General features: G+C 48.9%; 1 protein-coding gene across 8 annotated transcripts; it reads right to left on the reverse strand.

Annotated features, from left to right (window-relative positions):
- FCAR (Fc fragment of IgA receptor) lies at positions 1-11763 on the reverse strand. Of its 8 annotated transcripts, none has more exons than XM_030821813.1 (5): positions 11675-11763; positions 10629-10664; positions 5467-5757; positions 2809-3096; positions 1-502 (listed from the first exon to the last, which is right to left on the reverse strand). In XM_030821813.1, the coding sequence occupies exons 1-5, from the start codon at positions 11706-11708 to the stop codon at positions 288-290; spliced, it is 864 nt and encodes a 287-aa protein (XP_030677673.1). In that variant the 5' UTR covers positions 11709-11763; the 3' UTR covers positions 1-287. The 8 variants fall into 8 exon arrangements, with proteins under 8 accessions (XP_030677673.1, XP_030677675.1, XP_030677679.1 ...); XM_030821815.1 differs by having other exon boundaries at positions 261-502; positions 2875-3096; positions 11675-11713; XM_030821819.1 differs by lacking the exon at positions 2809-3096 and having other exon boundaries at positions 261-502; positions 11675-11713.
- Between the last annotated feature and the right edge of the window lie 477 nt (positions 11764-12240).

Raw genomic sequence — 12240 nt, forward strand, 5'->3', positions numbered from 1 at the left:
AAAATACAAAAATTAGCCAGGTGCGGTTGTATGTGCCTGTAATTCCAGCTACTTGGGAGGCTGAGGCACAAGAATCACTTGAACCTGAGAGTTCAATGAGCTGAGATTGCTCCATTGCACTCCAGTCTGGGTGACAGAGCGACACTCTGTCTCAAAAAAAAAAAAAAAAAAAAAAAACAAAAGAAAGTAGATTCAAGCTTCTTAGTGCACTTTTCTCTCTTGTGTCCTTCAAGTAGCTTTGTTGGACTCCACAGTCCCGACTCCTCTCTGCCTTCACCTCCAGGTGTTTACTTGCAGACACTTGGTGTTCGTGCAAAGGTCAATCCTGGCTGACACATCTGTTGGTTCCAGCTCGTTTCAGCCACATCTGCCGAAGCTTCCTTGTTCAGTGCCTTATGGCTGTGCCAATTTTCAACCAGTATGGCCAAGAGAGTCACGAGGACCAGTCCTGCCACGGCCATGCGGATCAAGTTCTGCGTCGTGTAATCTTGGTTTATGGAGTCTGGAGACACAATTCAAGGAGACGAATGGTTGGTGGTTGTGTTCCATTCCATCCCAACCCCAGAGCCCTGAAACGGGAGCTCATTTCCCTGTTCGCTTGCCAAAATGTGACTCCCTCAGGCATCCCCTCAATGAGCTCACGCTTCGCCAGCACCACACTGATCAGTCAGCAAGACTGTGTCCACGGGCAAGGAACTGTACTTCCCAGGGAAGTTCCATAAACTGGGAAGGAGGTGATTATGGGCAGGTTGTGTGGTTTTTTTTTTTCTTTTTTTTGAGATGGAGTCTCACTCTGTTGCCCACACTGGAGTGCAGTGGCACGATCTTGGCTCACTGCAACCTCCAATTCCCCGGTCAAGTGATTCTCTTGCCTCAGCCTCCCAAGTAGCTGGGATTACAGGTGCCGACCACCACCACCACGCCTGGCTAATTTTTGTATTTTTAGCAGAGATGGGGTTTCACCATGTTGGCCAGGCTGGTCTCGAACTCCCGACCTCAGGTGATCCAGCCGCCTCGGCCTCCCAATGTGCTCGGATTACAGGCGTGAGCCACGTGCCCAGCAGTTTTTTTTTTTTTTTCTTGAGATGGAGTCTCGTTTTGTCACCCAGGCTGGAGTGCAATGGCACGATCTTGGCTCACTGCAACGGCTGCCTCCTGGGTTCAAGTGATTCTCCTGCCTCAGCCTCCTGAGTAGCTGGGATTACAGGCTCCTGCCACCATGCCCGGGCAGGCAGGTTGTGTTTTCATTCTCTCCTCACTTGGTGATTTCACTAAATATCTAATCATATCTCTACAACAACACCAGAACAAGGTGGAATCCTAATAAGAATATCTGCAGCTTGGCCAGGCACGGTGGCTCACGCCTGTAATCCCAGCACTTTGGGAGGCCGAGGCGGGTAGATCCTGAGGTCAGAAGATCGAGACCATCCTGGCTAACACGGTGAAACACTGTGTCTACTAAAAATACAAAAAATTAGCTGGGCGTGGTGGCGGGCACCTGTAGTCCCAGCTACTCGGGAGGCTGAGGCAGGAGAATGGCGTGAACCCGGGAGATGGAGGTTGCAGTGAGCCGAGACTGCGCCACTGCACTCCAGCCTGGGCGACAGAGCGAGACTGTCTCAAAAAAAGAAAAGAATATCTGCAGCTTAACCCTGGATAATGAAGGGGCGAGTCCGTGGAACTCCTGAAAAGATGCTGGGGAGGCAACTGGACACAGGCATGTGAACTTCAGGACAAAGGCTGGTCTGAGAAGAGCCTTTAGAGTCTTCACCACCACGTGAGGTGGCTCACACCTGTAATCCCAGCACTTTGTGAGGCCGAGGCAGACAGATCACTTGAGGCCAGGAGTTTGAGACTAGCCTGGGCAACATGGCAAAACTCCGTCTCTACTAAAAATACACAAAGTAGCCTGGTGCGGTGGTGCACGCCTCTGGTCCCAGTTACTTAGGAGGCTGATGCATGAAAATTGCTTCAACCTGGGAGGTGGAGGTTGCAGTGTGAGCAGAGATTGCACCACTGCACTCCAGCCTGGGCAACAGAACGAGATTCTGTCTCAAAATAAATAAATGAATAAAATAAAAATGGGGCTCATGATAGAGGTTTTAAAAGTCTTTCCTATGACCCCTCAGTCCCCATTTGATCACTCATGGTGGATTCTAGTACTGTCGGCGAGTTCAAGGATTTCCAGCTGCAACTGGAAAGGAGAGGTGTGCTTGCCAAGGTTGAGCCTGGTATCTACTGTCTCAACACAGCCCATAAACATGTGACTCTAAAAGTTAGCCCTTCTTGGCCGGGCGCGGTGGCTCACGCCTGTAATCCCAGCACTTTGGGAGGCTGAGGCGGGTGGATCACAAGGTCGGGAATTCAAGACCAGCCTGGCCAATATGGTGAAACCCTGTCTGTGTGGTCCCAGCTACTCAGGAGGCTGAGGCAGGAGAATTGCTTGAACCCAGGAGGTGAGGGTTGCAGTGAGTCGAGATGGTGCCACTGCACTCCAGCCTTGGGGAATGAGCAAGACTCCATCCCGGAAAATATAATTAATAAAATATAAAATAAAATAAAACAAAATGAGTTAGCCCTTCTTTTCTCCATAGACCAGAAGTTTTCAATGAACACTGTCTGTAGAGCTCTAGCGAGGAAGTGAACGTGGAAAGCGTGGTGGGGAAGCCGTTCTCTCTCCCCTGTCCTGGAGTGGGTGAGTCTTTGCCTCTCTTCACTTTACTCTCAGTGCACCTCTTCCTATTCCTGCCCAGTGACAAGGCCCTGGACAGCCAACCCAGACACAGGGCTGGACTGGGCGGTACCTACCTGTGACTGCAAGCTCCAGGGCGTTACTGGGGAAGGACCACAGGTAGGGGCTCCTGTGGTGCCAACCGTAGCACCTGTAAATCCCTGAGACATTGAGGCCCACAGGACCCAAAGAGAAGTTGGCCGGGTGTTCCCCACTTTGGTGCCGTGGCAGAGAAAGTTCTCCCTCCTTGGCCAGTGAAAATCTATCAAATGGGATGTGTGCTGAGCTGCACGTGAGGGAAATATTCTCTCCCGGCATCAACACCAGACCCCGATCCGCAGAGAGGAAGGGTTTGCCATACAAGCCTAAGGGAGAAAAGAGTGAGCTATTAGCAAGACCTTTTCTCCTTTATTCTTTTCTTCTTCTTCTTATTGTTATTATATATTTTTTTGAGACGGAGTTTCGCTCTTGTTGCCCAAGCTGGAGTGCAGTGGCGCGATCTCAGCTCACTGCAACCTCCGCCTCCTGGGTTCAAGCGATTCTCCTGCCTCAGCCTCCCGAAAAGCTGGGATTACAGGTGCATACCAACATGCCCAGCTAATTTTTGTATTTTTAGTAGAGACAGGGTCTCTCCATGTTGGTCAAGCTGGTCTCGAACTCCTGACCTCAGGTGATCTGCCCACCTTGGCCTCCCAAAGTGCTGGGATTACAGGCATGAGCCACTGCACCCGGCCTATTATTGTTTTTTGAGATGGAGTCTCACTCTGTCACTGAGGCTGCAGTGCAGTGGCACAATCTCATCTCACTGCAACCTCCACCTCCGAGGTTCAAGTGAGTCTCTTGCCTCAGCCTCCCGAGTAGCTGGGATTACAGGCACCTGCCACCACGCCCAGCTAATTTTTGTATTTTTAGTAGAGATGAGGTTTCGCCATGTTGGTCAGGCTGGTCTTGAATCCCTGACCTCAGGTGATCCGCCTGTCACAGCCTCCCAAAGTGCTGGGATTACAGGTGTGAACCACAGTGCCCGGCCTCTTTTTTCTTTTTAAAAATTTATTTATTTATTTTAGAGAGGGTCTCACTCTGTCACCCAGGCTGAGGGCAGTGGCATAATCATGGCTCACTGCAGCCTTGACCTCCCAGGCTCAAGTGATCCTACCATCTCAGCCTCTCAAGGTGGGTGCCACCATGCCCAGCTAATTTTTTGATTTTTTTGTACAGATGGAGTCTTACTATGTTGCCCAGGCTGGTCTCCTGGGCTTAAGTGATCTGCCCCTCTCGGCCTCTCAAAGTGCTGGGATTACAGGCGTGAGCCACAGCGCCCGGGCTCCCAAAGTGCTGGAATTACAGGCACGAGCCATGGTGCGTGGCCACAGTTACTACTTCAGCCAGGCTTTCAACAACAGCCAGCTCAACATCCACAGTCATATTCCCATGGACAGTTTAAACCTTTGCTATGAGGCGATGAAATGGCACTTTGCTTCTGTGGTCTTCCCTGCAATAACCCATAACTCAGTCTGGTCATGAGGAAAACGTCGGACAATTTCCAGTAGTGGGAGTTTCCTTGAAAATAATGGACCACTACTCTGAAAACTGACAAGGTCATGGAAAACCAGCAACATCTGAGAAGCTGTGACAGCCAAGACAAACCTAAAGATACGTGACACCTGCTGGGTGCGGTGGCTCACACCTGTAATCCCAGCACTTTGGGAGGCCGAGGCGGGTGGATCACGAGGTCAGGAGATCAAGACCATCCTGGCTAACACGGTGAAACCCCGTCTCTACTAAAAATACAAAAAATTAGCCGGGCGTGGTGGTGGGCGCCTGTAGTCCCAGCTACTCGGGAGGCTGAGGCAGGAGAATGGCAGGAACCCGGGAGGCGGAGCTTGCAGTGAGCCGAGATCGCACCACTGCACTCCAGCCTGAGCGACAGGGCGAGACTTCATCTCAAAAAAAAAAAAAAAAGATACATGACACCTGAATGCAATGTGAAATCTTTGTGTGTGTGTGTGTGTGAGACAGAGTCTCGCTCTGTCGCCCAGACTGGAGTGCAGTGGCGTGATCTCGGCTCACTGCAACCTCTGCCTCCTGTGTTCAAGTGATTCTCCCACCTCAGCCTCCCGAGTAGCTGGGATTACAGGCATGTGCCACCATGCCCGGCCAATTTTTTCCATTTTTAGTAGAGACGAGGTTTCACTGTGTTGCCCAGGCTGTTCTCGAACTCCTGACCTCAGTTGATCCACCTGCCTCAGCCACCAAAAGTGCTGAGATTACAGGCGTGAGCCACCGCGCCCAATGATTGCTGCATTTTCAGTAGAGACGGGGAATTCACCATGTTGGCCAGGCTGGTCTTGAACTCCTGACCTCGGGTAATCCACCTGCGTGGGCTTTCCTAAGTGCTGGGATTACAGGCGTGAGCCACCACGCCCAGCCGCAATGTGAAATCTTGACTGGGATCCTGGAACAGAGAAAGACTATCAGGTAAAAACTACAAAAATGTAGATAAGCTATAGACTCTAGCTGAGAATGTGTCGATATTTGTTCATTAATGGTAAGAAATGTGCCACACTAATGTAAGATGTTAACTCCGGGAGAAGTGGGGTGCCAGATAGCTGAGAACTCTCTGAAGCAATCATCAATTTTTTTTTTGTTTGGAAATCTAAAACTTCTTGAAAAATACTCTGTTAAAAATAATAAAAAAATCGCTCCAGGGCTGTGGACCCTGGATGTCTCCTTACCTGTCACTACCAGCTCCAGGGTGTCACTGTACCGGAACCTGTAGTGCCCTATCCTATATTGGCACTGATAGCGCCCTGCCTTGTTTGCATCCATGTGGTTAACGATGAAGTCAGGATTGGTCTCATTCCAAAACTTCAGTCTTCTGCCTATCTCTTGGTACGTGGAGTTTTTTAGAATCATCAGCTGGGTCAGGTATGCTTCACGAATGGCCTGGCACTCGATTTTCACAGATCCACCCAAGGGAATCACAGGACTTGATTTGGCAGATATGAAAGGCATGGGAGAGTCCCCTGGAAGAAAATAAAGCCCAGACTGAGGTGGCTGGCCATTGGGAAGCTATTCCTTTCCTTCTCTGTGGGGGAAGTAAAAATACATTAGGGTGTGAAGAATCTATCATTCTTTATTTAAAGAAAAATTTAGGCCGGGCGCAGTGGCTCACGCCTGTATTCCCAGCACTTTGGGAGGCCGAGGCGGGTGGATCACGACGTCAGGGTATCGAGACCATGCTGGCTAACACGGTGAAACCCCATCTCTACTGAAAATACAAAAAATTAGCTGGGCGTGGTGGCGGGCGCCTGTGGTCTCAGCTACTCAGGAGATTGGGGCAGGAGAATGACGTGAACCTGGGAGGCGGAGCTTGCAGTGAGCCGAGATCACACCACTGCACTCCAGCCTGGGCGACAGAGTGAGACTCCTGAATCAATAAAAAAAAAAAAAATTAAAAAAAGAGAAAATTTTAAATAATTTATGATGCTGAGGTTTGGGGTACAATTGATCCTGTCACCCAGGTACTGAGCATAGTACCCAATAGGCAGTTTTTCAACCCCCTTTCTTCCTCCCCGTCTAGTAGTCTCCAGTGTCTGTGGTTGCCATCTTTATTTTTTATTGTTATTATTTTTCAAGACAGAGTATCGCTTTGTTGCCCAGGCTGCAGTGCAGTGGTACAATCTCAGCTCACTGCAACCTCTGCCTCCCGGGTTCAAGCAATTCCCCTGCCTCAGCCTTCTGAGTAGCTGGGATTACAGGTGCCCACCACCATGCCTGGATAATTTTTGTATTTTTAGTGGAAACGGGGTTTCACCATGTTGGCCAGGCTGGTCTTGAACTCCTCACTTCAAGTGATCTTACCTGCCTCGGCCTCCCAAAGTGCTGGGATTACAAGCGTGAGCCACTGCACCCAGCTGCAACTGGGGTTTCTGCAGAGGCAACACTGAAGCCATGGGGACCTCCACAGGCCTTGACCCCAGAGCAGTCCAGTGCCATTACCACAGCCCCAGCAGAGGCCACAGGCACCTGCCCTCACTCCACAAGGCTCAAGGCCAGTTTCCAGCACAGTGGCCCAGCTTCTGCCTGAACTCTGCTGGGGGCCGTGGCTCCATGCTTCCCTGGAAAGCACCCAGATGGTGAAGTGAGTGACCCCACCCACCCCTGCCACTTGCAGCCAGAGGGGCCAGGCTTGCTGGGTCTTCCAGCACTGCAGACCCCCTTCTGCCTCAACTCTGTGGGGTGTGCAGCTCTGTGTTTTTCTTTTCTTTTCGTTCTTTTTTTTTTTTTTTTTTTTTGAGATGAAGTCTCACTTTGTTGCCCAGGCTGGAGGGCAGTGGCATGATCTCGGCTCACTGCAAGCTCTGCCTCCCGGGTTCACGCCATTCTTCTGCCTCAGCCTCCCGAGTAGCTGGGACTACAGGTGCCTGCCGCCACGCCCTGCTAATTTTTTTTTGTATTTTTAGTAGAGACGGGGTTTCACCATGTTATCCAGGATGGTCTCAGTCTCCTGACTTCGTGATCTGCCCGCCTCGTTCTCCCAAAGTGCTGGGATTACAGGTGTGAGCCACCGTGTCCCGCAGCTCTGTGTTCCCCTGGGAAGCACTGAGATGGCAGATCAGGTGGCTGCAACCACCTTTGCTGAGAAGGACTCACCATGTTAGCTGGTGACCGAGCCGTGAGAAGCCCTCATACTCAGAACGCTCAGAGGGGCTGAAACACCTGATTCCATCAGCTTGCGGAGGAGCGCGGTGCTCCTCCCTCCATAGGGCTGGCTGGGGAAGGGTACAGCCTGTCTGCCCACCATGCCCTGCCTGAGGGAGCCCCGTGGGCAGAACAATCCTAACAAAGGAAACGGTGGGTGCAGAGCCAGTGACTGTAGGAGGCTCCTCCAAGGCCCAAGAATGGACCAGGTGAGGGAGTCACCCCTCCCCACAACCACAGAGCACTACTGCCGACGTTGTCCAAATAGAAGAGTTAGAGAGCCAAGGCAGGCAGATCGCTCGGGCCCAGGAGTTTGAGACCAGCCTGGTAAACATGGTGAAACCCCATCTCTACAAAAAAAAAAAAGAAAAAAATTACAAAAATTTTCTCTTTATGGTGGCGTGTGCTTGTAGTCCCAGCTACTCAGGAGGCTGAGGCAGGAGAATCACTTAGCCTGATAGGTAGAGGCTGCAGTGAGCCGAGATTGTGCCACTGCGCTCCAGCCTGGGCGACAGAGCAAGACCCTGTGTCAAAAAACAAAACAGAAAACAAAACGAAACTACAAAAGAGGCTTGTGGCTAAGATCCTGTATGCTGGCCACCCCTTTTAAGTGCCACCTACTGGATCACACTTCAAAATACAACACTGAAATATTTTGCCAGTATACAACGAAGGGAAAAATCCAGCCACAAATAAAGACTTTGTGCAGAGTCCTGGCATCTGAAAACACCCAGAAATGAAGCCAAGTGACTGTACTCAACTGACATCACAGTTAAAGGAACACCAGCCCTCACACAAGAGAAAGAATCAACACCAAGCCCGGGCGCGGTGGCTCACACCTGTAATCCCAGCACTTTGGGAGGCCAAGGTGGGTGGATCACCGGAGATCAAGAGCTCAAGACCAGCCTGACCAACGTGACAAAACCCGGGCTCTACTAAACATACAAAAATTAGCTGGGTGTGGTGGCACACACCTGTAATCCCAGCTACTCGGGAGGCTGAGACAGGAGAATCGCTTGAACCTGGGAGGTGAAGGTTGCAGCAGTGAGCTGAGATCACGCCACTGCACTCCAGCTGGGGCGATGGAGTAAGACTCTGTCACAAAAAAGAAAAAAAAAGAAAAAAAAATCAACGCAAGAACTCTGGCAACTCGATAGTCCCCCGGAAATCTGTTTCTTAGCTACATTGAGATGAATGAAATGAGGAATATAGAATTCAGAATCTGGATGGCCGGGAAGCTCATCGAAATTGAGGAGAAATTTGAAACGCAATCCAAGGAGTCCGTGGTGGGGACAAACTGGCTTTTTGGGTTTCCAGAATTCTTTTCCATGTGTGGGGGCCTGGTCATTATGCCACAGCCATCAGACAGAGAGGAGTCCAGTCTCTCTTCCCTGTGAGCCCCACCCCCACTTTACCAGGCACAGCCCCCAGCTCGGGACTGTAGAGCAGCTGCCCTGCCCTCAGCATACTCACTGGTGGTGGCTTCGTGTTTCCCTGCGGAGTGGCTCCCAGAGGCAACTGACAGCCCCTCTGCCACTGCCATGGCAAGGGTTCTGCTGCCCATGATCTGGGGAAGAAGCAAGGAGCCTGGGGGCTTCATTCATGCTTCTATTTATTTATTTATATTTATTTATTTGAGACGGAGTCTCGCTCGTCGCCCAGGCTGGAGTGCAGTGGCACGATCTCCGCTCACTGCAAGCTCCGCCTCCCGGGTTCACGCCATTCTCCTGCCTCAGCCTCCCAAGTAGCTGAGACTACAGGCACCCGCCACCACGCCCAGCTAACTTTTTGTGTTTTTAGTAGAGACGGGGTTTCACCGTGTTATCCAGGATGGCCTCAATCTCCTGACCTCGTGATCCGCCCTCCTCGGCCTCCCAAAGTGCTGTAATTACAGGCATGAGCCACCGCGCCCGGCCAATATACATGAATCTTAAATGTGATTCATCACATAAACAGAACAACCCCCCCGCCCCACCACATAATTATCTCAATAGAACTTTTGAAAAATTAAACATCCCTTTATGCTAAAAAACCTTGACAAACTAGGCATTGAAGAAACATATTTCAAAATAATCAGAATGATGTATGACAAACTCACAGTCAGCATCATACTGAATGGGCAAAAGCTGGAAGTATTCCCCTTGAAAACTGGCACAAGACGTGGCTGCCGTCTCTCACTACTTCTGTTCAACATAGTACTGGAGGTCCTAGCCAGAGCAATCAGGCAAGAGAAAGAAATCAAAGGCATCCAAAGAGGAAGAAAGGAAGTCAAACTATCCCTGTTTGCAGATGATATGATTCTATACCTAGAAAACCACAGTCTCTGCCCAAATACTTCTTAATCTGATAAACAACTTTGGCAAAGTTCCAGGATGCAAAATCAATATACAAAAATCAGTAGCATTCCTGTACACCAAAAACATCTAAGCTGAGAGCCAAATCAAGAACAGAATCCATTCACAATTATCACAAAAAGAATAAAGTACCTGGGAATACAGCTAACCAGGGAGGTGAAAGATCTCTGCAAGGATAACTACAAAACACTGCTCAAAGAAATCACAGACGACACAAACAAATGGAAAGACATTCCATGCTCATGGATAGGAAGAATGAATATTGTTCAACACACAAATAATTCCGGCATTAGAAGGAGCTGGAAGAGAGAAGACATGGATGGATATGGGGCTCACACCCACTAGGAGGCTAAGGCAGTAGTAGTTGGGGTGGCAGAATATTCAGTAGTACACTAAGACTACTTCGTGCTTAGTACTGCAGTAGTACTATAGAATGCTAGAGTGTTCAGTAGAGTTAGACTATGGCAGCGTCCTTTAAAATGAAGTGACGGGAGGAAGTAGTTGCTAAAACAAAATAGAATCAGCATAAGGAAAGATGTTGGGCAGATGACTCCTGACTTCCTTATTCTTGCAGTTTTGAGCATTCAGTAAATTACAGATCCTTCATGGACAGTCTAACACAGGCAAGGACTAACTATAAATCCAGGCCTGAGTGTTAATGAGTCTGAAGGGTTTGGAGATAACAAAGTGAGCTAGAAATTATGCAAGAGAAGCACAGCAGAAACAGCTAGAATGGGGACTAAAATAACAATCTGTGTTTCAGGCTATTCCTCAATTTCTTTATCCTAGAGCTTCTAAGAGGGTCTAAAGGGGCTGGGAGAGATTTACAGGACACTTACCTTCCTGTGCCTGAATCCTCTGGCCCAAACAGAGCACTGGAAGAGAGAGATTTATGAAAAATCAAGCTTCCATTTCCAACCTTTATGACAAATCACCCTCTGTAATGACAGACCAGAAAAAGACCAGTACCAGATGGATTCACAGCTCAATCCCACCAGATATAAAAAGAAGAGCTAGTATTTTTTTTTTTTTTTTTTTTTGAGACAGAGTCTCGCTCTGTTGCTCAGCCTGGAGAGCAGTGGCATGATCTTGGCTCACTGCAAGCTCCACCTCCCAGGTTCATGCCATTCTCCTGCCTCAGCCTCCTGAGTAGCTGGGACTACAGGCACCTGCCACCACACCTGGCTAATTTTTTTGTATTTTTAGTAGAGACAGTGTTTCACCGTGTTAGCCAGGATGGTTTTGATCTCCTGGCCTCATGATCCGCCCGCCTCGGCCTCCCAAAGTGCTGGGATTACAGGCGTGAGCCACTGCACCTGGCCAAGAAGAGCTAGTAATATTCCTACTGAAACTATTGAAAAAAATCCAGGAGGAGGGACTCCTCCCCAACTCATTCTATGAGGCCAACATCATCCTGATAACAAAATGTGGCAGAGATACAACAAAAACAGAAAACTTCGGGATAATATCTTTGTTGAACATAAATGCAAAAATCTTCAACAAAATACTAGTAACCATATTTCTATATGGGGTTCAATCATGTTTTCCTTCCATAACAATCCCAGTTTTGAGGCTCATTCTTTATTTTTACCTTTCAGATGCCAGCCTCTAAGTCTCTCCTTGATAGGAACCTTGGAACCATCGTGAATCCCAGATAACACACGATAGGTTTAATAAAAATATTAAGCCTTGAGCCCCACAGGCTAGCTTGGGCTTGGGTAGAGACAAAGTTATAGATATATTGACAAAGACGGCCTTTCCACTAAGGAGATCAGAATCTCCTTGGCAGCCACTAAAATCTCCTAGTCACACTGTTAAGAGACACCCTGATTATTTTGGGATTTCCCTATCTTCCCCTCTAACCCACTTTTACTCTGAAACTCACCAAGACACAGGAGGGTGGTCTCTTTGGGGTCCATCGTGCTGACACGGCCTCAGCCCCGTTGGTCTCCTTTTGATGCACATTAGTAGGATGACAGATACTCTTACGACAATAAGCTCCACAGGAAGTATGAGGACAGAGCCCCTCGTCAGGGAATTTCCACATCTATTGCCTCACAGCAAAGTGGAACAGTTCGTTCCCTAATAACTTAGTTCCAGGTTGCTCTTGGGTGGAGCCCAAGAGAAGACATATATATGTATATTTTTTTAAATAGAGATGGGGTCTTGCTATGTTGGCCAGGGTAGTCTCTAACTTTTGGCCTCAAGAAATCCTCCTTCCTAAGACCTACATTTCTATTTATGTTTCAAACGAGAAGCGAATGAGAAGTGAATTTTCATCAAGCCAGTGTCTAATGGTGTTCAAATCCATCTTTAAACCAGATCCTACATCCAAATGGAAGGGCTTGGGACAGAATATAAGGTGGTGGATAGCATACAGGCAGAGATTGTCTTCACTGGGCCATTAGTCAAAAGCTCTATGGCTTTGTCTGTTTGGAACCTATGTTTCAT

This window comes from Nomascus leucogenys, chromosome 10 (genome assembly GCF_006542625.1).
Source record: "Nomascus leucogenys isolate Asia chromosome 10, Asia_NLE_v1, whole genome shotgun sequence".
Taxonomy (NCBI): Eukaryota; Metazoa; Chordata; class Mammalia; order Primates; family Hylobatidae; genus Nomascus; species Nomascus leucogenys.

What these genes read in the sequence shown, in the direction of transcription:
- FCAR (XM_030821813.1), bottom strand. Translation starts at nt 11,708, where the DNA reads ATGGACCCCAAAGAGACCACCCTCCTGTGTCTTG. An exon ending in GACCACCCTCCTGTGTCTTG is followed by an intron (nt 10,665 to 11,674) that starts GTGAGTTTCAGA and finishes TCTCTCTTCCAG; the next exon opens with TGCTCTGTTTGGGCCAGAGG. An exon ending in CCTGGAGCTGGTAGTGACAG is followed by an intron (nt 3,097 to 5,466) that starts GTAAGGAGACAT and finishes TTTCTCCCTTAG; the next exon opens with GCTTGTATGGCAAACCCTTC.